This window comes from Apaloderma vittatum, unplaced genomic scaffold (genome assembly GCF_000703405.1).
Source record: "Apaloderma vittatum isolate BGI_N311 unplaced genomic scaffold, ASM70340v1 scaffold11904, whole genome shotgun sequence".
Lineage (NCBI taxonomy): Eukaryota > Metazoa > Chordata > Aves > Trogoniformes > Trogonidae > Apaloderma > Apaloderma vittatum.
The window spans coordinates 40,505-66,803 of record NW_009714389.1 but is presented as its reverse complement, the minus strand read 5'-3'; the positions used below and the strand labels follow the sequence as shown (position 1 = coordinate 66,803).

Below are 26,299 nucleotides of genomic sequence, written 5' to 3'. Positions count from 1 at the left end.
TGAGGCTTAATGTTTCAACCCTTTATACGGCCCCTTGTTGTTAAAATAAACACATACACAGCTCCATGAGGTAACTGAGGGAGATGGCAGACCATCAGAAGAATAGCAGCCTTCATTTATTTTGAATAAACCTCATCATTGCGAAAGTCTATCTGAAATTAGACAAATCTTTGGAGAGCTCTCCTCCTTTCTCTGAAATGCCCCCTGACCTAAGAGTGTCATCTTCCTGTTGCAACCTGTGGCACCTTGTCTTAATGCTCTAATCTGGTGCAGAGGAGTCTGAGCCATCCAGGAGCTAGCAAGCCCATTAAAATCCATGCTGATGTGACAAGATCTTCTAGCTCAGACTTTCAGAACCAGAATTTCTAAATCCAGTCCATGTAGGGGTAGGTGCACGTAAAAGGACTCACTGTTGGACATCCTGACCTGTATGCAGAGTTGGGCTGAGTAACTATCTGAAGTTTAAGGTTAATTTACTAAAGCAAGGAAAAATGGCTAATACATACTTCAGTGTATTACCCTGCCTCTTTGGGGAAGACAGTGGTTCACCTGTGGAGCTGGATGTGTCAGCCAGATGTTGGCCTTTTTTTTCTTGAAGCTGATGAACACAGTCCAGCCAGCACACAGCGTTCACTTCTCGCCACGCAGAAAACACTTGGCATGTGACAGTCTTTGCCACAGATAACAATTTTACTTTGTCACAGATAACAATTTTACTTTTCTCTCTTTTCCTTTCTGTGCACCTCTGTGGGTTCTTTCCCCGCCTGCTGTTTTTGCTACATGGAAGGCAAGCTCAAAGTCCTGAGTGTAAGATGCACTTTTGAACCCAGGCCTTTGGGTGGATTCCAAATTCTGGAAAGTGATTTCACCCATCCTGCATCTGAACCAGTCCTAGCCTTGAAAATCCTTCTGAGTCAATTAGGCGACAAGTCTGAGGCTGAGCCAGCTTGGACCTGCTCTGTATTGGATCACCCATGCCTGGTGTTTACACCAACACGGCAGGAATTAAATACAACAGGGTATTATAACTTGTGTCTGTGAGAGCAAGAAAGAAAACCCTTGTATTCAAATCGCTTTCCTGGTGTATATTTTCATATGGGTAAGTGGAGTGAGAGATAGGAGTTTTATAAGGCACTGTTATAAAATGTTATAGGGAGCGCAGCATGCAGCGTGTTGAAGTGATATGGTGTCAGCTCCATTCTCTGCCAGGAATCCACCACCACCACCACTCCAGCTGGCTGCTGCCCTTTTAGGAGAAGAAATGAACTAATGTTTGGCACATTTCTCCTGGGATACAAGTTCCAGTCCAGGTTTGGGAATGGCTGCTTAGCTTCTACAGTCCCGAGATGGTTTATCGCTCCCTCCCTGTTTTAAGGCAGACTAGAAGCAGTGTACCACCTATTAGAACTTTAAAGAGACTGCATATATACAGCCCTATGACATAATTCAGGGCAGGAAGAATACCATGGGACTGTGGGGACAGCACTGGCAATGTTTTTACCTTTCAGAGGGCTAATGTGTGGAGCTAATGACCCTCAGAGGGTGCAAGTGTGTAACAACACTGAGACTACAAACATTCTGTTTTCAGGGCAATGGAGTTCAGCACAACACTTTGCCAACATCACTCGTGCACAATCACGTCAGGTCATATATGGCTGGAACGACAGATATTATATCCCCCTTGATGAACCTTTGCTTTCCTGTGCAAAAGGAAAAGATGCTGCAATTTCCCTTTTCTGTTCCCTTAGTAATGAGCCTGCCTTGCATGACTGTGCCGTTAAGAGTAAAAGAAGATAAGAAAGAATGCAGCACTGAAAGGACTAACACCACTAATTTTCACTTGTGTCCCTGGCAGCTGAGCTAGTTGTATCTGTGTCAGTTGTCTTCCTTCAGGGAAAAGAAAAACTGTCCACCTATTGCTCTTTCCATCCTCTGTGTTCACATGAGTAGAATAAGCATTGAAAAACTGCAAGAGGATCAGTTAGAGTTCCTCTTCGTTCCATCTCATCAAAGTGTCTTCCTCTGCTTGTTCTGATTCTGAAGAAAGAGTAAATGAAGAACTACCCAGAAGAAAATTTGGACTTTCTGGTTATTCCTTTTTAACAGGCTGAAATTAAAAAAAATAAAAAAAGCTTAAAAAATCCTGGTCCTTTTATCCACACTAGCAAAGTCTGAGCATAAAATAATTACCAAAAGTACATTATATACCCTCACATGTGTGTGCTCCTGTGCCAGTGCCTTCCTTGGGGCATGGAGCCACTCAGATCAAGGGTTTCCTGTGCCAGGGGTTTTCCATAGGAAATACTCTCTTGATCCTCTCACAGGCCTTTTGCCTGGTCTTGCAAGTGCAAAGGAGGCAAAAATTCCTCAGTTAATTTCCAAGATTGTGGAAGCCTGGGGCAAGTGGGCTGGTACTGTTCAGCTCACAGGGCCACACCCAACAGGAGGTAGCTGCTGCCCTCCAGGGAGCTGGGGACCTGGTGTACAGCTGCTACCACCTCAAGATGTCTAATGCTCATTGCAGCTACTTTTATTTCCAGGTTGTTTGCCAGATAAAACAGTATTTTAGCAGTAGTTTGAACAGCTCTGTAGGCATCCTTTTGATCTGGCCATATGGAACAGCACACAGTTAATCATGGGAGCAATTGTACCTTCGGTCGCTCAGCATCTCACGTGCTGTAAAGAGCTCTGGTAGCTTAAGCACAAGGACATTTTCTCCATTTTCTTTTAACTTCTGTGAGAGCAGAACTCCCATTAAAGTAAGAAAGCCAAGTAGGCAGTTTTTTCTGGCTTTTGTGATCCTTCTAGCAGGTGAGTGGATGGCAGGTCTGGTGGCTGAAGTCCTCTCCTTGTTGTTATGTGGGATACAGTAACAATAATGAGGACACAAGCTACCTACCACACCAGCTAAACAGTGTTAAACAACCCTGATCCTGAAGAAGTATCCTTGGGGAAAGAAAATAGGTTGTTCATTCCCATTAAATCCTTGGGCATATTGCTACTTCTGATTTGGGGACCTTTCCTTTCATGAGATGCATGAAATAGGCAGATATCTGCTTGGAGCTGGAGCACAAATATTGTCATGGGGAGGCCTACTGCTTCCAGGGAATTATGCTCCTCGCAGGGATAAAGCTGATTTTAATAAGGCTGACTTTAATTACCCCTTTCTTCATTATGGTACACATATTTAGGAAGAGTGGATGTGGTTTGATCATACAGTGCTGTTTAAAATGACGTAGAACTCTCTGACTAGATATTTTAAACATATTTTGTTGTGCATTGCAAACTCAACATGTCAGAATACTTTGCTTATTATGCTTCCAAAGTAATCGCTCTGAGAAGTTTCAACAACTCATCAGGAATGTCTTGCATGTTAACATTTTGTTTAACAGTAATTACCAGTATTAGTTCAACTGGCTGTGATTTTGTTCTGCCTTGCCTTCCTTCAAAAGCCAGAGATTTCCAAGCAGTTTCCCATCTGAGCCATAATCCAGCTGTTACCTTGGATGGAATGCAGCAAAGATGCACAACGTCGTGCAAATGAAGTCTTATATTTACCTTGGTTGAAGTTTTGAAATATGTTTCTTAAAAAGAGATGAGGTCACTGGCCTTGTATCCTGCTGTTACATACATAGATAAATGCTGAGCAGTTTACTCCTGGTCCACTATGGACAGTGTTTCAGTACTGTGTGAAGTATGTATTTGACCTCAGTGACAAACTAACCTCAAAGGATGATCAAGGATTACTCAGAGGGGGAATACATGGCTTGGCAAGTATTCATATAGGGAATGTGGTTGGATATATCTGTAAAGGGAAGGCAGAAAGACCATAAAATAGGGGAAAATACTGTTTTTCACTCCTTAATATCATTTTCACAGTAGCAAAAGACAAGTTTGGGCAATGGCCTCAGAGGAGCCTTGCATATTATCACTGACAGTTCATCATACCCCTAAACAGTGGGAATATGATAAGAACCAGATGATGTAAATTTCTTAACTAAACCCAGCGGTGCATATCATCTGGGAAATAACTCTGGCTTAAAATCTGTGTCAGTGCCTTAGTCCAATAAGAGGTTAACTGCAATTTCTCTATCTATATGGCTGATTAATCTAGGGAACACATCGGGCACTTAAAAAATAAGACTTTAGCAACATTTTACTGAATGATGAGGAAGACTGGGACAGTTGGAAACTGAGGACCACTTAAACAGTATGATCCTTCTCTGGAGACATTCAAAACCTGCCTGGGCATGTTCCTATGTGACCTTCTCTAGGTGGTCCTGCTTTGGCGAGGGAGTTGGACTAGATGATCCTTCAAGGTCCCTTCCAACTCCTAACATTCTGTAATTCTGTGGTTCTGTGATCTATATTTATATGCATGCTTTTCTGTGTGACACTGACAAATAGTTGGATTCTGTAGGGATAGCACAATTCCAAATAAAATTTTAAACTCATTTCCAGTACACAACGAAGATTTATTTTCTTTAGGCTGTACTCCTTTTATAGGTCTCAGGATATGAACAGAGGTCTTGCTACTTTTCATGTTTCTCCCTCTGTGCACCTACACACATGTGTACACCCATGTTCTCAGAAGAAACATGGTTCTCCCATCAGGGATGCAGCTCCTGGATGGCTGGGCAGCTGTTGTGATTTAAGGATGTGTGACACTTGTTCTTCTTTACATACAATTCCAGATAGTTTAAATGATTTCTCTGTGCTGTGTTTTAGTGGAGAGGGTAGGAAAGATGTGTTAGTCATCTCCTGGTCTGAATAGAGTATGAATGCCTGACTACCCAGAAAACATGTTAAATACTGAAGCTGGATATTTTTAAAGAATAAAATTGGATACCTAGCTCTTTTAATCCTACTTGATTGACAGATTATTTTTGTTTATAAGAAGTCCTTTGTTCAGCTAATAGTTCAAAGCCTTTCATTTTTCTTCAGTAAGCATCTGCACCTTAGTGCCGGTTTACATTTTGTACGCATGAACTTTCTTGATCACTTGTCCAAAAGCATGAGGCATTCCTTCTCTTTCTAATTAGAGGATTCTTTGGGAGTCCTCATGCCTATTTCCTCCGGAGTTTCTGTGTTGGGTTGTAGCTGCAGGATCACCCTTAGATTAAGTGTCATTAGGGTAAGTGTACTTTAAGTGTACATTAGGATAATGAGGGATAAACAAAGAGCTGATTTTGATTAGTACTAGCAGACTTATTTGTTTTATGTAGGTCTTTGATAAGGAAATTTCTTGGCAGATTTCTGCAATTGATGCTGTAAATGTCAGACATCGTGAGCTTTGTGAGGACAAAGCAGTGGATGTTTCCTTGGAAGCTCAGGCTGAGGTCACCCTAGAATGGACAGAACCTGGAAGGAAGCTCTTCTGATACCAGCAGCAGGGCATAATGAGCCTTGATGACCGAATTTTGCTTTCTTGGCAAACACTGGCATTTTAAGAAGCACCAACCCAGAGTACTTCTGACAGAGTTATGAAAAGACTTTCTCAGAGGAAGGGTTACTTAAAGGAAGTTTTAAGTGGTAGCAGCTTTATTCCTTGTAGCTCTAAAAGCATGTGTGTGTGTCCCCTGTTTTTTTTCTCCTTTTTTTTTTTTTCCTGTTTACTCTTTATGGCAGGAAATTTAGGGCTTTAAAGAAGTTCTGAAGGAATTCTTATATTGTAGAACACTGCAATATTACGGACTGTTGTCAAGAGTATTTTAACATAGGTTCTTCAGTCTAGTTCACTTTGTTGAAAGTGGGTAGATATTATAAATTAGTGTTACAAGCTGCTTTTGAAAAGTCTGTGCTAAATGGTGAATTCTTATCTAGAAACGGTGTATACCCTCTGAAGCTGATAAAGAGCTGCGATAGACAATTCTTTAGACTTAAAATGGCTTTTTACGCGTTGCTAGAATTTCAAGCTCAGTCTTAACTGTATAATTTACAGGAGGGAAAATCACTGTACTTTCTTTAACATTAAACATGGATGGAGTTGAAATGAATTATGTTTATTCCACTTGTTAAAGGAAAACTTGCAGCCTGTTCCAGCTTGAGATCACGTTTTCTGGGAATATATAACTCTTATAACAAATCTTGGAATGCAAATAACAAGCACATGGCTCTCCTCTGGGTGGGAGTACAATTTATTTTAGAAAAATTTGGACCCTTAGAATGTCTAGCTGTGCTGATGCTTATAATTTTTGATGAGGTAAGAGTACTTGGTTCATGTGACTTTACCTTGCACATCTTTTTAATTATGTCTTTGGTGAATGAGCAGCACGGCACTCATTGTAGTATTAAGATATTTCTTTCCTTGTAGATAAAAAGCACAGACATATATATTCCTTTTAGCAAACTAAAAGGGCGAATGCACCTTTTCTTTTTATTAAAAAAAAATTCAGAAATCAGTCCACTGAAATAACCTCAGTAAGTTTGTCTGTCCCTCCTCTTATATCACATGCAAATGTTAATGAGATTGTAGCTAGAAGATGGATCACATTTGGCCATAGCCTGAATTTGATCACTTTTGTGTTGCTTTTTTACATTTACTCTTGCAATTATTGTGGTGAAATTAAATACTTTTGTTTGTTATTAAAGGTAAGAAAAATTGAGAATGTCAAATAACTGTTATACACTCATTAGGCAAGCCCACTATCATTTCTCACAAACTAATTTAATTTGCCTCTTTTTTTCCATCAGTAGATCCAAAACAAAATTACATCATACTAAATGTTGCTTCAACTAAAAAATGATTCAATTGCTCATCTAAGCTACCTTCCAAAAGCTGTTTTGCAGAAGGAGGTCCTACATGTGTTTAAAATGTGTACATTTTGTACAAACTCTGCACCATGAAGCAAATTGAAAATGAAGGCTGGCCACTCCATAGAATAATCATTTTATTTGGCATAGATGGCAACTTCTACTTGGCAACAGTGCTAAGACAGGGCAGCAGGTTTAGAGTGGAGGTGCTTCAGCAGAGCTATTTGAAGAAAGCTTGCCTTCAGCCTGCTTGGTTTAGCTTCCTTTTCATTTACAAGATTTATTTAACTGATCCAAAACAAACCTTGTAAGTAGTGTTTTCAGCGTATCTTTTAATGTTCTGCACCTGAAACCTGAAATTTGTTGGAGTTTTCATATGATGTCAGCATGTTTTGGACCATGCTTTGGACTAACCCTTTCAAGAGGGTTGTCCTTCTTTGTGTTGGAAGGCCACAAAGACTGAACTCTATTTAAGTGGCATTTGTGTATTTGCTTCTGGTTTAACAAAAGAAGCACTGGTGCCCTTGAAGGGTGAAATGCCTGGAAGCCGTGGCTAGGTGGACAGTCTGGTGTGTTGCTGTGCCCTGGTCCTGCACCCAATATTTGCCACTCACTGAGATGAAATAACCATATCAGTCTGTTTGCAGAGAGGAAAATCCTTTCTTTTTTAATCTATTCTGCCCAAACCGACTGACTCAGTCTCCAAGATGGCCTGGATCTTGATAAAAGCAATAATGGGAAGAGGGATAAAGGTGAGAAAATGCCTGGATAGGTGTCCTGCGAATAATTTTTTTTCCTTTTAAATAATATCTCAGTAGAAATTTGCCAGTTTGACCTACAGACTGAGCTCACTTAAGTAGGTTTAACCTAATCAGTTGTCGTTTAGTTACCATTATTTTTTGTGCCAGTGTATCTCAGAGTAATATCAAGCTTTTGGAATGAATATAACAATACAATTATTCTGTCAACCTGAGTAAGCTAAATGCTGATCCATGAGCTAATGACTCACTTCAGGGCAGGAAGAGTCCTGTGAGACCATGGGAACAATACTTGGCAATGTTTTCATCCTTCAGGTGCATGGAGCTAATCGCTGTCAGAGCATGCAAACGTGTATGACACTGAGACTACAGATATTTCCCTTTCAGGGCAACAGAGCACAGTGCAAGACTTTGGCCTTATTGCTGAGCTGAGTATAGAGACAGCTTATAAAACATATGGGCTTTCCTTTCAGATAATTTTGAGCCCGCCTGTTTATTCAGCATCAAAGACAACACCAGTGGGTGAAGTGCAGTCCCCCTGCAGAATTTTTTAGAACTAAATTGTTTCCATATTGGTAAATTCTCTTAACAGTTAGCATGTATAATGCATTCCTGGCTTCTTAAAATATGCTGTATAGTTACCCTCTTACCTCGATAAATCCTAAGTAACTTACATTTGATATCCTAATGTGCCATACTTAGTCCTTCGCTCTACAGTCACAGACTGTTCAATTTAGGATCTTGGTTATTCATGACAAATTCAGTATCTCTCTTAAGCGGATGTGGATTGAAACAGTTCACAGAGCTAAATTAACATTTTCCTTTTTGCCTGTGAATAACAATATTTAAGACTGGTATATTTTACCTGGTTTCAGATATCATCACAAAACTCGTACACAGCTTCACTGAAGATAAAATTATTTCAGTGCTGGACTGTCTCTGTGTCTCAAATAATCCCTCGGTGTTGAAATCAAAGTTGATTCCTCTAACAGGGGCTAGTGATGATGCTTGCTGATGTTTCTTTTTTGAAGTTGTACCACTGAAGTCTTCCTCATACAGTTGTTTTACCTTCTGGTTTATGCCAAATACAGTTAGAAAAGTTATTCACCAGGTGCTGGCCCACAGCACAAGCCAAACTTTGAAGGAGAGCACTGTCTGGTCTCAATCAGACACAGACATTTTCCATGCACCTTTGCATGCTTCTGTAGATTATTAAGTTTCTTCCATCAGAACCACATCAACCATGAGCGACAATATCTATCTAAATGGTGAAATCTTTTGTGTCCCTACAGATCTATGTTTCTGAGGTGCATGTGCATGAATGAAAATGAAATGCTGTGTACATGCATGACTGCATTATTTGAGTCAGGTACTGCTGTACATTTATGAGTTAATCTTAGAAGAGCTGAGCATTTCTGAACTCATTGGTGCCGCTTCTCCCTGAAATTGTTTGTGCCCAACCACTGGCATTAACAATACCACAGCCTGGGTCTGTGCCTGACATTGGAGAACTCTAGTGCTTCGGGTAATGTGCACTTTCTTTTGTAAGTTATTGAATAGTAGGGTTATAATAGTTAGAGAATATTTTTCCAGAAAGTTTTATCTTTGGATGGAAAAGCAGTAATGATAGTTACAGTTTCTTATGGCTAGTGCAGGAAAGTCATTACATTGAATGTCTTCGCATCACATTGATTTTGGGGCCAGTTAGCTCAGTGGGTTGAGTGCGGTGCTGATGACAATACCGAGGTCACAGGTTCGATTCCTGCTCGGTCCCCATGTGTTGCCTGGTCTAATAGAGAGGTGGCATACCGGCCCATGACAGGGAGGTTGGATTAAATGATAGGTCCCTTCCAGCCTAGGCCATTCTATAATTCTATATTGTGATTCTTTTTTTCCTCAAGAGCATTTTGAAATGCACTTTTTAAGATGTTCTTTCTTAGTTTCTAATATAGCAACAAAATTTCCAGGCACAATTTCTAACATTCACAAGACTCCCTCTTTTCCTTTTAACCAGGAGAAATCCCTTGCCTCACTGTTGTCCAAAGTGCTCTTTTATAATAGTCATCACCAATTGCAAATTTAGATAGACTGGTACTCAGAGGATGAAAGGATACAGCAACCCCCCATGACAATAACTAGCTACCAATCAGTAGCACATCAGAGAATTGGACTAGATGATCTTTTGAGGACGCTTCCAACCCCTAACATTCTGTGATTCTGTGAATTAACAAATTTATTCAGTGCTTTCAATGACCAAGTTGATATCCAATAATAAGAAAGGCCAGACTAGCAAGAATATTTTTCTGTCCCTTAAATGACTTTTCCTGACTTTTTTCCTTCTTTTTCTCCTCAGAGCTCCAGAACAGCTCGCTCAGAGGAAGACCGAGACTCACTGTGGGATGCCTGGGGCTCGTGGAGTGAATGTTCACGCACTTGTGGAGGAGGGGCTTCATATTCACTGAGACGCTGCCTGAGTAGCAAGTAAGTGCATGAACTTTTTTGCTTTATTAATTGGGAGAATTCAACCTACTCATACATATCAGACCGTAAGAAATAATCAGTGGAGGTCTTGCACGACACAAATTTCCAAGTCGGTGTCAAAAAATTAATGTAGTGTGTTTTTGGATTCAGACAAGCAGCCAACAGACTTGACAAGGCAACAACATTTTAAAATATAGTGAGAACATATTGAGATACAAAAGTTGCCTGGACAGCTTGCAAGGCTGCCAGCTACTGGAAGGTGAAACTGCCCTACACTTTCACCATTTAAGTGGTAAGAATTCATGTGCTCATACCAGACTACGACTATTTCACTAGGATTATCACCCCACAGTCTCATCCAGAAGCATCACATTGACCCAATGTGACATCTTAAGGTGTATAAGAAAGAATGATAATTCTGCTGACGATATCTTAGGAGTTACATTTCAGGTAGGAAGTCTTCTGTACTAGCAAACCCTTCCCAACAAGTGGAAATAGAATGACCCAGTGCAAACATGAAGTCTGAGTACTCAGCCAGGCATCTGAAAAGGTATTCCTGCCCAGTTAGTAGCCTGCAATAGGACATGGACAAGTCATTTGACATCGTTTCCACTCTGTAATATATGCAAATTTTACCTGCAAAATATTTCTAGCAAATATTATTTCCATCTACTTCAGGAAAAAGGTTTGCCTGAGGTAAACACGGTATGTGTGATAAATATTAACAGATTCCTGAGAAAGGATATGAAAAAAACTCCAGACCAAACTTTGTGGTTTACTGCCATCTCTGAAAATTTATATATTGTGGTATAAAAATGTAATACAATTTTCCATCCTGCATATGTTTCTTTTGTATTTCCTTTAAGGTACATACGAAATTGACGTTAATAAAACAAACTATGACAATACACTCCAAATTCTTTCCTACATCTGACATTTTAATATGTGATGCTCTTTAGTAAGGACAAGAAAGAGCACAAAACACTGAACTGTAAGGTCATAATAGAATATTGTGCATTTTAACTTTGTCTGTGGACAATCTGGTCTCCTAGTTCCACCAGTTACTGAATTGACAGTGTTCAAATTCTACTGGAAGAAGAAAAGGTAGGCAAAGACGTGTACTGAAACCAGTGGAAAAACAATACTTTTCTATTCCATTTCCATGGATAAAATATAATAATTTGTTTTTAAAACATTGGGCCAAATTCTTAGCTCTTGCTAGCTCCATAGGAAATAGTGGTTCTGCAAATACCTCAAAATCAGGAATCACAGAGGCAGTGACATGTTTTCAATCAGTGTACTCTTTTTAGATTTAGGAAAATAAGTGATATTCTATATGTTCCTTTAATGTAAACATGAATCCAGACATATCGGAGGTCTGAGGAATCTGAGTAATACAAGGGCTTGATGATTCCACCTCTGCTCCCTCAGCAAGAATTGCCTCAGTAGTTCCTAGAGGGAAAAGTTTTGGAGCTCCATGAGTAGTAGTAATAGTAGTCATAGTGCTTTGTGAGTATAAATCACTCCTTCTGGGCAGGCTCTGCCCATCTGCCTCTCTTTGATTCTTTTATTATTTGGAATGACCCTGAAGCTACACCAGTGGAACAGAGAATGTACTCATAAATCACATAGTACTTCTTTTTCATACAATGCCTGATTACTGTCCCATCAGTACATAAAGTATTCTTCCTGCCTTCAGAAAGCAACTGAAAACTTTGGCCCATTCAGACATGGAAGCCCCTCATTTCCAGGATAGGATGCAGGCATTTCATTAGGTGCAAAATTTTGCCAGTCAGTAGCAATAAATCAAAAATAGTAAAATTTGACCTGGAATTAGCACGATGTCAAATATGTGATGTTTTTCTGTTTCTCCTAATCTCTATGAAATTGCTAATTAAATAAAGGGGTTAAATTAGTAATAAATATTAGTAATGAGCATGCATTTCAATTCACTCCGAAAAGAGGAAGCAGGGGAAAGAAAACACATCCAGACTTTGAAGGTTTGGAAATAGGCCTGTGCACATGAGTATTTCAATCCTGGCAAGTCTAGAACAAAATGTCCACCTCTCCGAGACAATTGCTTGATTGGTACAGTTTATCTCATGTATTTGTGGTGTAGCATTTCATGGCAGCAGGAAGGAAGATAAGAGATACTTCTGGCAATACGCTTAGATGTTTTGGAACAAATTAATCCTAAATGTTTCTTATCCTGGGAGGAATGTTCACAATGCCTTATGTTCTTATTTCTTAGTTCTTAGTTCTCTATGAGGTTACTTTCAGAGAAATACATGAAAAGAGAGAGCCCAGTGCATCTGCTTTGAAAAAATGAAGAGCCCATTCCTAAATACCATTAGTATATGCAGCTAAATAAAGGAAACTAGTTTTGCTTCCAGCTTTTGTTTGCCAAAGTTATGTTAGTGCTTGTGTTGTTTGTTTTGGGAACATGTTTTGTGTTAGGCCTTTGCAGCTGTGATGAAAGAATGGAAAGTGTTAGTGAGAAATTCTATTTTTTAGTGTTTTAGATGGCAAACACTTCAGGGTAGGGGCTGTGTAGCAGTACATTTCATTAGAACAACTGGTTCTGATTATGCTAAGGACATTTAGCATGACTGTGATATAAATAAACATGTCAGTCATACAAGCAGACAGGAGTTGTCAGCCCAAGTCAGCCATGTGTCCTGGTATCCTGCTCTGACAGCAAGAAGCATTGGGTCACTCCGGTGCCAGAATAAGCCCCAGGAAAATAGCATTTTGCTAAGTAGAAGGTAAACACTGGGCCAAACCTCAAAACATGACACTTCACGCTCCTTGTTGACATTAACTTTTTATAACTACATATATTCTTGTTATTTACAGAAAAGGACAGACCCCTTTAAACACTACTCCTCTCACTTGAAAGTGAGCTTCCCAGCCTAATTATGTATTGGGTGAAGAAGTTTTAACTTTTATCAGTCCAGAATATTTTGATCTTCAGTTTCAAGGTTTTTTTTTGGTTTTTGGTACACAGTTCAGGAAAGAGAAACTCCTCATCTGTCTCCTTTCTATCATGAACTGTCATGTAGCACTCCTGCTCGAAAGCCTTTTGGAGAGGAGAACCACAGATTACTCCCATTTCTCTTGACAGCTAAGCTAACAACTGTTGGGCTTCTGCAGAGAAGCTCTTGGTTACTTTGGCTGCAGGGATGCTGGAAATACATAGGTAAAGCAGGTAGAGAGACACTGGTCTATGCCCTTTTCCTCTGAGTCTATTATTTGTTGCAGTGTGTCTAATGCACAGCACAGCTGGAGTTTGTCATCCAACCTATTGATTGATTGTACTCACACACATTCAATCCAGGTATTAGTGTGTATTTCCATTCAGGCACACACGGAGTAATAAATGGCTGAAATTCATGCACATTTATTTAATTTCCTTGTATCAGAATACATTTTCAAGTCATAAAAGAAATTATAAATTCTCCCACACTAAGTTCATCCATCCTGGTCCTAATTTTTTTCTGTGTGTTCTGGAATTTTACTTTACGTATTGACAAAGACTGCAACAATAGGAATAGTGTTTTACTGATTTTAGGCTTGGCAGGAAGATAATTGTGACGTTTTTCCTATCATCTTCCAAATTTGTCATCACCTTGTAGTGAATAAGGTTGTAGGTAGCAGAAGAGCAGGATGTCCTGGATTTTAGCAGATAACAGATAAGTAGTCTTTTTTTCAGTAACTGTTACTCTTGCTGCTGTTTCTAGCAGAGTTCTAAACTTGTTAGGGATTCCATGGATACTGAATCTAGGTTAAGAGGTCAAACTCTGAGATCATTGTTCTTACCTTTGGGAAATCATCTGTAAACTGCTGAATATAGTGGAGGTTTTCCACCATTAGATGAGGGTTGTTATGTTTAGTAGCATCTTCCTAGCAAGTTTCCTTCAGTAATCAGAGTGATAGTGATTTTAAAAACAACAACAACAAAAAACCAAACCAAACGAAAAAAGGATGGAGACTCTGAGAGAGTCACAATCCACCTTTGTTTAGATGCTTCATACTGGCCCTGTTACTTGCTGGCTTTCCATTTTCAAATAGCCCCATTCCTTCCTTCAGCTGACGGCTGCCTTTGATAACACAAGTGAACCACCAATATGAAATAACTTTTCCAGCAACCCTGCTTGTTAAATTAACTAAAGTAAATGACTCACCACTTTGGTTGTTCAGCCCACTGCCATTGCATTCTGTGGGACGAAAACAGCACATCTGCACAAATGAATTCCACTTTTATTGCAGTTTGTCTCAGTTGATCATTAAAGTAACCTTGAGAGGTTAGGTTTAATAAACTATCTATATTAATTAAAATTGGTTCAATTATATGGAGTAGCATTTTCCATAAGACAGAAGCAGCCCAATATAAACTGATTTTATTTAATTAAGGAGTAGTATTTTCTGATTTTGATCACACATATTATCAGTTCACAAATTAGGCATCAAATGGTTTGTTGCCCTTCAGGTGATATGTGTGATTTATGTCAGTTTAAAGTTAAGTAATAAAATAAGTATCCATTACAATGACTCAGACTAGCCATGAAAATGGAGTACACCAAATACTACATATTTAAAAAAGTCAAATTCATCTGTCTCAGGGGCCTAGATTACAGGACAATCTGAAGTTTTTCACATCTGACATTGATAAAAGGTCCTTTAAACCTTCTAAGTGAAAATTACAATGGAACTTATTTTATTTTTTGATTGCTTCTTTATCAAATAGAAGCTAACATAAATTACTGCAATGATATAAATCCACTCTACTCTAACTCTGACACTATTAAATAAAGCAAATTATGCCAGTTTATGAAATGTTCCTGTGACAGTCAGAATGATCATTTTAAACACTGAGGGTTTTTTAAGAGTTCTAGAATAAGCTTTTTGCTTTCTTAAGGTTTGCAGAATAAAGAGCAAAACATTTTTGCAAAAATGCTGTTGTGATTGCTGAATGTAGGAGATGTGTCTTGTAAAAAAACAGCTGCAAAACTTGGATCCAGATCCGAGCTCAGGCATGTTCAGATTTGGGGTGTTAGTGCTTTTGGGCCTGCAATATGCTCTAGATGCTATCTTAGTGATACAGTAGGCCAGGTGAGATTTAGTATTGTATTTTCTTTACACGTGGACTGTGAAGAGACCTCTTGACGTTGTTTTGCTGAAACGCACTTTTTTGATTCTTGGGTTTTTTCTGCCTTTCTTGGCTAGTAAGTAACTGAAAAACATTTGCAACTGTTACTGCTTTCTGTGTAGTTGTAATATGTGTTGTATGTGGAAATCTAAAGCTAAAGACAATTTAAAAAATATTCACAAGAAAAATAAATACTGAATTGATAAACAAATCTGAGGGACTAAATACATGAAAATAAACTGTAGTCTGAAAGAACTTTGACAATTGTTCCTCCTTCTTTTCCTTTATTTTTCTCAAATTTGATTTTGGTCACTTTAATTGGACTATCCAGGTATATTTAACTGAGAGTTTAGGGAGTGTCTTCAATGCCATCTGTTGCTTGGAAAAAAACATTCAACAGTTCTGAATAATGGAAAGAAAACATTGAAATTGAAAATTAGAATAAACTCTATTCTATTCAGCAATTTATACAGCAAAAATCTAAGGTCTGCCTTACTTTTGAGTAAATATAATGCTAATCTTAAAATCAAAGGATAGCAGAAGCTACGCAGAGTAAGAACTTTGTGTTCCCTACAAAATTCTCAAATATGAATTGTTCCCCTCATCAAACTTCCAGAATTTAAAATGAAATTCTGACATAAGCCTAATCCTTTAGAAGGAAAGTCTAATTTCTGTGAGATCAATAGATATATTAGCTCTCTCTGGACTCCTGGGGTGTTTTGGCTAGACTGCTAGAAATAATGAACTTCGTATCAGTAGCTGGGCTAGCTACCTTTAGTTTACTTTAGTTATTTTTTTGCACTATAGCCTACAATATAAACAAAACTTTAGAATATACTGGACGGCATTCTGTAGGGAGAATGCAACACAACTTCAGCAAACATCAGGTAGCCAGAAACAAGTAGTTGCTTTCAGCTAATGTGATCGTTAAAGGGACTTAGTCTTCGAGAAACGCTATTTACTTGTCCTTCAAATTCCTAAACAGTCAGTCAGGTTTTGGTTCAGGCTGAATACTAAATAAAGGCATTTTTTCCTTTTTTCCTAACACCATCTCTTTTGTATAATGTAGTCATCTTCCATAAGGTTGATATTATATTTACTCAAAAGTAAGGTAGCTATATTCCTTTTTTTTCATTCCAGTGAATTTCCTTTAGATGTACAGCAATGTGTCACGGAGTAAAACCAGTGTGATGGCTTTTGTGTTAGTTCCATACTCATCCCCTTTGCAATGTATGGATCAATAGAATCATTGAATGGTTTGAGTGGGAAAGGACCATTAAAGATCATCTAGTTAAACCTCCCTGCCACGTCCATGGGCAGGGACACCTTCCACTAGACCAGGTTACTCAAAACTGACCTTGCACACTTCCTGTGATGGGGCACCCATAACTTCTCTGGGCAATCTGTTCCAGTGCCTCACCACATATGTTGCAAAAAAGTTCTTTGTTTTGTCCAGTCTTTTAGCTTAAAATCATTGTCCCTTGTCCTGTCAACACAGGGCTTGGTAAAAAAGTTCTGCTCTGTCTTTCATATAAGTTTCCTTTATATATAGAATGCTGCTGTAAGAACCCCTGGAGCCTTCTTTTTTCCAGGCCAAACACAGAATCATAGAATCACAGAATACCTCAAGTTGAGATGGGATGCTGGAAGTGACCCAGAAGGGTCATTGAGTCCAACTCCCTGCTCCTTGCAGAACTCCCTAAAAATTAACCAGATGACTAAAAGTATTATCCAGATGCTCCTTGAACTCTGACAGGCTTAGTGCTGTGACCACTGCCCTGGGGAGCCTGTTTCACCAACCGACTAGCCTTTCAGAGAAGAACCTTTTTCTGATGTCCAAGCTGAACTTCCCCTGATGCAGCCTCATTTCATTTCCTTGTGTCCTGTCACTGGTCACTAGAGAGAGGACATCAGCACCTTCCTCTCTCCTGCCTCTCATGAGGCAGTTGTGGACTGGAATGAGGTCTCCCCTCAGCATTGTCTTCCAGGCTGAACAATGCAAGTGACTTCAGCTGCTCCTTGTAAATCTTACACCTCCGAAGTCTTTTACCGTCTTTGTTGCTCTCCTCTACACATAGCAGTCTGATGTCCTTCTTATACTGAGGCACCCAAAACTGCACATAGTACTTGAGGTGGGGCTGCAGCAGTGCAGTGTCGAGTGGGACGGTCACCCTCTCGACCAGCCAGCGATGCTGTGCCTGATGCACCCCAGGGCACAGTTGGCCTTTTTGGCTGCCAGGACTTGCTGTTTTCTCTTACTAAACTTGCCACAAACCCAAGCCTCTATATCTCTTTCCATGCGGCTGCTCTCCCGCTTCTTGTCCCTTGGTTTGTGTATCTAACCAGATGCAGAATCCTGCACTTGCTCTTGATAAAATTCATGTGGCTGATGACTGCCCAGATCTCCAGTCTATCCATATATCTCTGTAAGGCCTCTCTACCCTCAAGGGAGCCTGCAATTACTCATAGTTTAGTATCATTAGCAAAATTACTTAAAGTACATTTGAGTTCTGCATCCAGATGATTTATACAACCATTCCAGTGCACAGACCCTAAAATTGAGTGCTGAGGAATCCCACTTGTGACTGGCCATCAGTGACAACTGATGTACCCTCATTTACTGTAACTGAGCTCGGCCTGGATATGTCTAGCTCTGTGCTGGAAATTTTGTCCAGAAAGTTACTGTAAGAGATAGTATGAAAAGCTTTGCTAAAATAAATAAATAAATACGTAATTAATTAATTAATTAGTAAACACAAACACATCTACTGGCTTTCCTTGGTCAGTTAGGTGTGTCACCTTGTCATAAAAGGAAATTAAATTAGTTAAACAGGACCTTCCTGTTCACTTTCCCCTCACGAACCCATCTTCAGTCCCAACTCTCTCAGTCTTTTTTCATAGGAGAGATATTCCAGGCCTCTGATCATTTTTGTGGTCCTCTGGATCTGCTCTGACAGGTTAATGTTTGTCTTTACTGGAAGCTCAGAGCTGGACACAGAGTTGCAGTCAGGGTTTCACCAGAGTGGAGCAGAGAGGGAGAATCCCCCTTTCATTGACCTGCTGGCCACACTTCTTTTGTTGTAGCCTAGGATGAAATCAGCATTCAGAACTGCAAGTACAGGTTGTTGGCTCGTGTCTAATTTTTCATCAACCAGTCAACCCCAAGTTCTTCTCTGCAGAGCTACTTTCAGTCAATTCATTATTCAATCTGTATTGATATTGGGGATTGCTCTGACTCAGGTGCAGGACCTTGCACTTGGGCTTGTTGAACTTCATTGAAGTTCATAGGGGCCCATTCATACTAAGTATGATAGATATAACAAAATTATTGATTCCCTAATAACAAGTGTAAAACATTATTTACACATCAGTACTCATGTTTTTATTTGCCCAGCCAGCTTCCCGCATGTAGTGACTCAGGTTCGTATTTTGCCTTCTGCTTGTTTATTTTTTTACTCCTGCAGAAAAAATATTTATAAGATCTGTAACTAAATTTGCCAGGGAAAGTTGGCTTGTCTATCCATACCCACTTTTCTTGTCTCAAACTATTCCTGCATTTCTAGTATTTCATTATTTTTGACAAAGTGTTGAAGTCTGTAATAGACAGTCTCCTAAACATAAAGAGTGAAAGAGTTTTACAGTTGCAACACCAAGCTGCGTGGCAAAACATATCAGTGCATCTGCACAACACATTGTGACAGGCAAGGTGCTTATTAACAGAAGAATATGGAAAAATATTTACATGTATTTTCAATTTACTGTCAATTAAGTGATTTGAACATGAAGCTGAGCAGACTTGACCAGATAGTTTGAAAAAGTGAACTCATAAAGTCAGTGCCCTCCCATTGCATCTTCCTTTTCTATTGCATCTTCCTTTTTCATAACAATTTGGTGTCCATGGCATTCTGTCATGTTTCCGTTATGGGAAAAAGCGTATGCTGAAAGGATAAACAAGACTCTTTTCTCCCCAGAGAAGGATAAACAGAGAAATTGCATTGAGGATAAGAGCAGGTCTCCCACAACATCCTCATAGGTAAATTGAGGAAGTGTGGTCTGAATGACCGAGTAGTGAGGTGGATTGTTAACTGGTTGAGAGGAAGAAGTCAGAGAGTTGTAGTCAATGGGGCAGAGTGTAGTTGAAGGTCTGTGTCCAGTGGAGTCCCTCAGGGGTCAGTGCTGTGGCCAGTGCAGTTTAATATACTCATCAACGACCTGGATGAGGGAACAGAGAGCACTGTCAGCAAGTTTGCTGATGACACAAAACTGGGAGGAGTGGCTGACACACCAGAAGGCTGTGCTGCCATTCAGGGAGACCTAGACAGGCTAGAGGGCTGGGTGGGGAGAAATCTTAAAAAATTCAACAAGGGCAAATGTAGAGTTTTGCACTTGGGAAAGAATAACCCCATGTGCCAGTATAGGTTGGGGATTGACCTGCTGGAGAGCAGTGTAGCGGAAAGGGACCTGGAGGTTCTGGTCGACAGGACGATGACCATAGACCAGCAATGTGCCCTCGTGACAGAGAAGGCCAATGGCATCCTGGGGTGTATTAAAAGGGAAGTAGCTAGTAGGTCGAGTTACATCCTCCTGCCCCTCTACTCCGCCCTGGTGAGGCTACATCTGGAATATTGTGTCCAGTTCTGAGCCCCTCAGCTTAAGAGAAACAGGGAACTGCTTGAGAGAGTCCAGTGCAGAGCCACAAAGATGATGGAGGGAGTGGAACATCTCCCTTATGAGGAAAGGCTGAAGGATCTGGGTCTCTTTAGCTTGGAGAAGAGGAGGCTGAGGGGTGACCTCATTAATGTTTATAAATATGTCAAGGGGGAGTGTCAGGAGGACAGAGCCAGGCTCTTCTCAGTGATGTCCAATGACAGAACAAGGGGCAATGGATACAAGCTGAAACACAGGAGGTTCCACAAAAACATGAGGAAAAGCTTTTTCCCTGTGAGGGTAACAGAGCACTGGCACAGGCTGCCCAGGGAGGTTGTGGAGTCTCCTTCTCTGGAGACATTCAAAACCCGCCTGGACGTGTTCCTGTGTGACCTACTGTAGGTGATCCTGCTCTGGCAGGGGAGCTAGACTAGACGATCTTGTGAGGTCCCTTCCAATCCCTGACATTCTCTGATTCTATGATTCTGTAATAACACTGTGTAACATTTGGGAAAGGGGGAAGACAGACAGGGTGAGGAAAGAAGGACACAAGGTGATGTTACAATGTGCACAGCACCGTCTCATGCCTGCTGGCACCAGCCAAACAGGAGGGCACACACAGCCTGCCTAGGACCTCATGGGTGGAGAGAGGCCCTGAGCGTATTTTTCTCATGGGAAGTGCAGAAAGCAGAATCTGTCCCAGAGGAGTGAGTATCAAGGGGCATGAAACTAAAGGAGAGTGAAAATTGTCCAACATTACATCAACTTTCAAACCCCCATAGTGAACAATTGCATCAAAATTCACACCCACAAAAATAACCCGCCTACGGCTCATAGTTGCTTGCTTATGTGAATACTTGTTTTTTAAGAAAAGCATTTCAGACTTTGATGACTGCTGAGAGTGGCAGGAGTTGATGAGGTCCTGCTCTGCAAACTTCTTTCATCATTTTTGGTAATTACAGATAAAGGCAACTTTGGCGTGGAGTTGCTATTCTTTCTGGCATGGATTGTTACAAGGCTTCTAACTCTAGCTGAGCACAAATACACATCTACTTTAGACCTTTGAGGGAGGAGACTTGAACTAAGTCCCTCTGCAAACTGGAGCCTGGAGAAATAAATACCAGGGGTTTGGATTGTTTACATGAAGAGAAGTGAATATTTTAATATATTAAAAGTTGTTAACCTCTTTCAGAAACTTTACTGGAAACAAGTGTCTGGGTTTGAAGAGTGAAACATGATTCCCAATAGCTTGCTTTTCTTTCATATTCACATGATAATAATTGCCTGTCAAGCCAAACCATCAGCTACCTTTTTCCTCTGCAAAATCCCCTGCAGTGTAAGATAACAGAGAAGACTAGAAGTACTTGCTGCTCCCACACTTTGTGTAGTCTCCAAGATGAACTTTCCATTTTGGGTGACTTCTGACTTTTCCCAGTGGCTGTGGGTACTCCTTGTTTCATACCCAGAGGTCAGAGGATGTGTGGTGACAGTATTTCATAACATTGTCTCACTAATGCGTTGTCATCCTTCTTTGCATGTTAAATGTTCTGTGCTGTGGCATTCTGGAAACATCCACACTGAGCTATGGGATCCACACCATTAATTCAAACCCTGTGTACCAGGGATAATCTACTCTGGCCTGATGTCATACAAAATGCTGTGTAGTCTCCTCCAGTAAAGTTCACTAGATGGTTTCAGATTCCTTATTTTAAGCATATACAGGGTCAGAAACTTGTAAAACTTGTAAAAATCAAAATTTACGTCCCTGAAAAGTAGATACTTATTTGTTTTTCAGAGTCTTTTAACCATATATTATTTTTTTCCTTCTATAAATTCTATGATTTTGAATCCAAAAGTAGATATGTGAGTCTAAGAAAATCTGGAATACTGTCCTGAAGCAGCAGATCTCTGAAGCACAAACTACTCTACAAATCTATTGTGAAAATATATCAGCTCTGGCTGATAGCAGTGTGCCTGCTTTTGGTTGATGGGTGATAACTGGGAAACTAATGAGCTTAACTAACAAAACCACAAAGACTGGCTTTGGAGGGGGGACAAGTGTAGGTTTGCAAGAGTGTTTCCTAGTATTCATGAATCAGTACAACGCTAGCTGCATCCAGGATTGCACGTTTTTTTCTGAACAATCCTGGCCATTAGCCAAAGGAGAGAAATTGGAAGAAAAGTCTGTAGAGTTCTGTAGCACAGAGCTAAAAAAAGTACTTATTCTTTTCCCTAATGCAAAGAATAAGTGAAAAATAAGTGGTGAGGTTTTTTTTTCATTTCAAAACAGACAGTACGAAGAAGCTGTGAAAAGAAGAAACTGTAAGGCAGCTGCTAGAAAGGAAGTTTGAATTTCCCTGGCAGTTCAGTGTTTCTGAGGTAAATAGATCAGAGTAATTGAAATTGTGGTAACACCAGATCTGTGTGAAGCAGACATGTCTGATGGAGTTTATGGCCATTTCTGAGAGACAGATGGGCCATGTATCATGCTTGCTGAGCAAGGTATTCAGTGTGGAGTACATGTCCTGCAATAGGACTGCCCACATGCTACGTAATATACCCTTTTCTTTGCTATCTATCAGTGTAAATGAAGTGGATGAGTAAATAGGCTTAGCCTGCACCACAGTATCTCTACCAGCTTGTCTATACTGCTCAAGAAAGACTGGGATAGTGGCGAGGTTTCTTGGGTATTTTTCGGGCTTTGAGTTCATAGTGTATTGTGAATATAATTTTTATTATCGTACTGCTAAAACAATTTTTTCTAGTGCTCGATACTCTGTGCAGAATTTTTTCTTTGGTGCATGCTTATAATGATCAAAGTTTAAATGAATTAATAGCATTATAAAAGCATTGAATTAGTGGTGTTTCTGTCACGCTTTTTAATAGCATTTTTTGTATGCCAAACATTACACGACAGAATATGTTATCCTTCGGCTTACATTTCTTCTGAAAAAGGGATAGGGATTATTTGCTTGTTTATCTTCTCCTGTGTTCTTCTACACTACTGTGGTATGTTTGCAAAAGTGTGGTTTGCCCTAGTTTTGTATTCATGCAGGTATACTGCATGAATACTGGAGGAATTTCTCTTGTGGGTCAAGGTGGGAGGAAGGATGACTTCAATAATTTAAAGGAAGTCTGTTCAGTATATTTCAGAGTTAAGTCAGTATGGAAAAAGCTTTTCTGTTGTTTTTTTAAAAAAAAAAATAAGGAAAAAAGAACTACAAAAATGCATGCAGATGCTGTCCTTTCTCTTGGGTAGTTCAAAATGGTTTGGATTAAAAAGTTCAGTCTTGGCAGGCATTTAGTCCTCAAGGAATGTGTACTTGTTAAATTCTGGCCAAAAAGAAAGCAAAAGAAAAAAAAACCCCAAAGTTGTGAATTTTAGAAATTAGAAATGTAAGGAATTCTATTCTTTTGAAGGATCATTTTTAAAAGCCAAACCCTGCATTCTGGTTTATACTGAGGACCTCCACAGAGCATGCTGTCCGAACTCACAGAATACATGAAATTTCACCTAAAGTCAAATACTTGGAACACACGCTGCTGAGTGCTAAAAGATATCTGGATGTTGACCTTTCTTCTGGGAGCCCTGCCAGCATCAGGGCTGGTACGGGACTGCTGTGGGGGAGGTAGAGGAGAGTCATGGCAAGCGCAGGTCAGGGCACGTGCTCTCCTTGACCTCTGCTGAAGTCAGCAGCTGCTCTCGGGATGCTGTTTTGCAGCAGGCATCTGGGAGCAGTGACGGGCTGGTGGATCAGGGGCAAGTTTAATGCTTTCCTTCCCACCTCGTATCGAATTGGGAAAAATCTCTGTCCTGCTAGGCTGTTATTTAACGTTGCTGAAGGCAGCTTTTCTTCCCCACAGTGCACAGGTTGCTTGCCAGCAGGCAATGCCCAGCTGCTCAGACTGTGTCAGTGCTAAGGTGTGTGCTTGGGTAGATGCAGACCTATGCCCTTGTGAAATCATTGTGAATAGTGTTATTAATGTATTTCATGTTCATTTCCAGCTATGTTCTGTACTTCAACCTCCAAAACTGACACCACCCTCTAGAAACTCATTTCTAAAGCAGAGGTAGGAAACCGAGGAGTTGTAGGATTCGTATCTCAGTGCCCATATAGGGACAGAGAGCCCTTTACCTTGGGGAAGAGGGTTGGTAGGGGTTACTGATTAGAGATCTTTGTAGGAAAGATGCTGACACAGCAAACATTATGTGTCTGCTCTTTATATTCATCTGTTAATAGTTTTGGGTTTGTTTTTAATTTTTGGACACAGGACCTGTGAAGGGCGAAACATCCGGTACAGGACGTGCAGCAATGTGGTAAGTGAAATACAGCTTTGCTATGGTACCAGTCATCACATACAACAGTCACATTCATATAACATAAAATAATTTGTTAACACGATGATGAGAATATTGTAGCTATCTAAATTGCCTTCATCCCACAGGACCATAGGCAAACCTTTTTCTGTTTCTTGAAAACCTGGAGAGATTATAGCATAGCATGATGCTAAAACTGTTTGGAAGGGATCGAAGTCATGGCCTTTCTGAACAGAATGTGAGTGGAACTTCAGAGTTGCTCTTTACAATCCTCCCAGCAGAACTAAGACCACTGGTCTTCCCAGTATTACTTTGGTAACCAGTTGGTTCACACTGGGCAGTCTGTCAGGCTGGAAGATTAAGCTTTTAAGGATTGAAGACAAGTCAGTAAGACATATATGTTTCTGCTCACCCATATCCTCCCAGCATTGAAATTCTGTTGTATGTCATACAAAAACAGTGTTAGATACCTTGCATCAGTGTTTTGACCTTTCCGAAGGCTATTGCTTGTTTTTCATCTGTGGTGAATATAGTTTTCAATGCAATAAAATAAAAAACTTCAACTTCTGTCCTCACCAAAGTGAAAGTGTGTCTTCACTGGTGAAAATGGAAATAGAAGCTTTTATATGGAAAGTTTTATTGGGTGTCAGGAGTAGTAAAAGCTCTCAAATTACATAAAGAAATGTCAGTTTTACCAGTAAAGATGGAAGATGAAATCTAACATGCACTGGACCAAGATTTCTCATGTCTGATAGGGACATACTCAGCCTTTCAATAGATGCTTTGTCTGAAAGAGTTTAAAAGTTTAAGGCAAAAAAGTGAATTAATTCCCTCATATTAAGCTTATATGTTCTTTGATAGACCATAGATCATAATGAAAGAAACAGCTTCTGCTTGAGTTGCAGTCTCCCATGCAGTAAGATTTCCCACACTTATAAAATTTGTTGTGAGTGTATCCTATGGGTTCCTAAAATCTGCCATTAGTTCAGACATCTGCTTCACTAACTAACGACAACTAAGGAAGTCAATAAATAGGTCTGCTGGGTGATTGACAGTCTAATTTCCATCTCTGAGGCACTTAGGCAACCCCTTGACTGTGGAGAGAATGGGGAGGCTGATTTGTGCCATTTGAGTTGCATGCTGTACCTCTCTGGAATATGACACAAAAAGAAAATAAATAGTAATACTTTTAAAGGCTAACTGAGCTAGAATTAGACCCTTTAGTTTTGTTTTGGTTTATGAATGCATACACATTGTGACAGTCCCCTTACCCTTGTGTATCTTAAGAACAGTGAGACAAACCAGCATCCTGCTCCATCCCATTAGGCTGTTCCTGGATCACCCTGATGAGAGGCTGGGGTTCTACCTGTGTTGCAATCCTTATTTTGGAAACATTTTGCTTAACCTTCTGAGATAAGGATTAATTTTTTTAATGTTATTTTTAGTTTAGGTTCTGTTTTGGAAATGTGCACCTGAACAGTATTCCTTCAAAATAAAACCTTGTATATTTCCGTCAGGCAATTGCCTTTACATACCTTACACCTGGCAATACTGGCTCCAGACTTTCCAACATAGCATGCAGCTGCAGAACTTAATTAATTATTTCCTACCAAATAGTCCAAACTGAAACTTTCAAAGTGTTTTACGGTGCTGAAATCAATGACAGTTTTGCCACTGAATTATGAATATCCAGGATTGCATTTATGATTTTAACCCTTTTTCTTGGACAGAGGGACAATGAGTTGTGTTACATTTCTCTTTTTACTTAATAAAAGAATCAAACAAGCTTTCATTTGCTTGGTTTTGGTAAACTTGCAAAACTACTAATAAATCAAACTGTTCTTAAGGATCTGACTGCATTGTAGCTTCAACCAGGACATCCAAATATGGCTTTATGTCATAAGGAAATTACTTAGCTGTATTAATTTCCAAGAGATTTGATTTCAGGGGAAAGTATTTTCTATTTGTGAAGTATGCTGAGTCTTTGATTCAGATATTACAGCCTCCCACTTTCCATCTTTAGTAATCTGAGATACCATGTAACAGTATTCACAACATCAGTCATTACAAGGGACTGCCACCATCATCAGCATCAGAATTTGTGGTGGGATCCTGCCACAGCCAAGGTGGTTCTCAGCCCCATGTTTCTGGGGCTAGGTACTATTTTGAAATACTCTGTCCAGAACCAGTTAA

At 39.9% G+C, this 26,299-nt stretch overlaps 1 protein-coding gene across 1 annotated transcript in view; it reads left to right on the top strand.

Annotated features, from left to right (window-relative positions):
* LOC104273419 (ADAMTS-like protein 1) overlaps positions 1-26,299 on the top strand; it is a gene marked incomplete at its 3' end in the record, with an annotated part of 67,428 nt that overhangs the window by 7,626 nt on the left and 33,503 nt on the right. The window contains exons 2-3 of the mRNA XM_009868757.1: positions 9,865-9,992; positions 24,061-24,106. Of these exons, the coding sequence (XP_009867059.1) occupies positions 9,865-9,992; positions 24,061-24,106 (174 nt within the window). The remainder of the gene's footprint in view (positions 1-9,864; positions 9,993-24,060; positions 24,107-26,299) is intronic.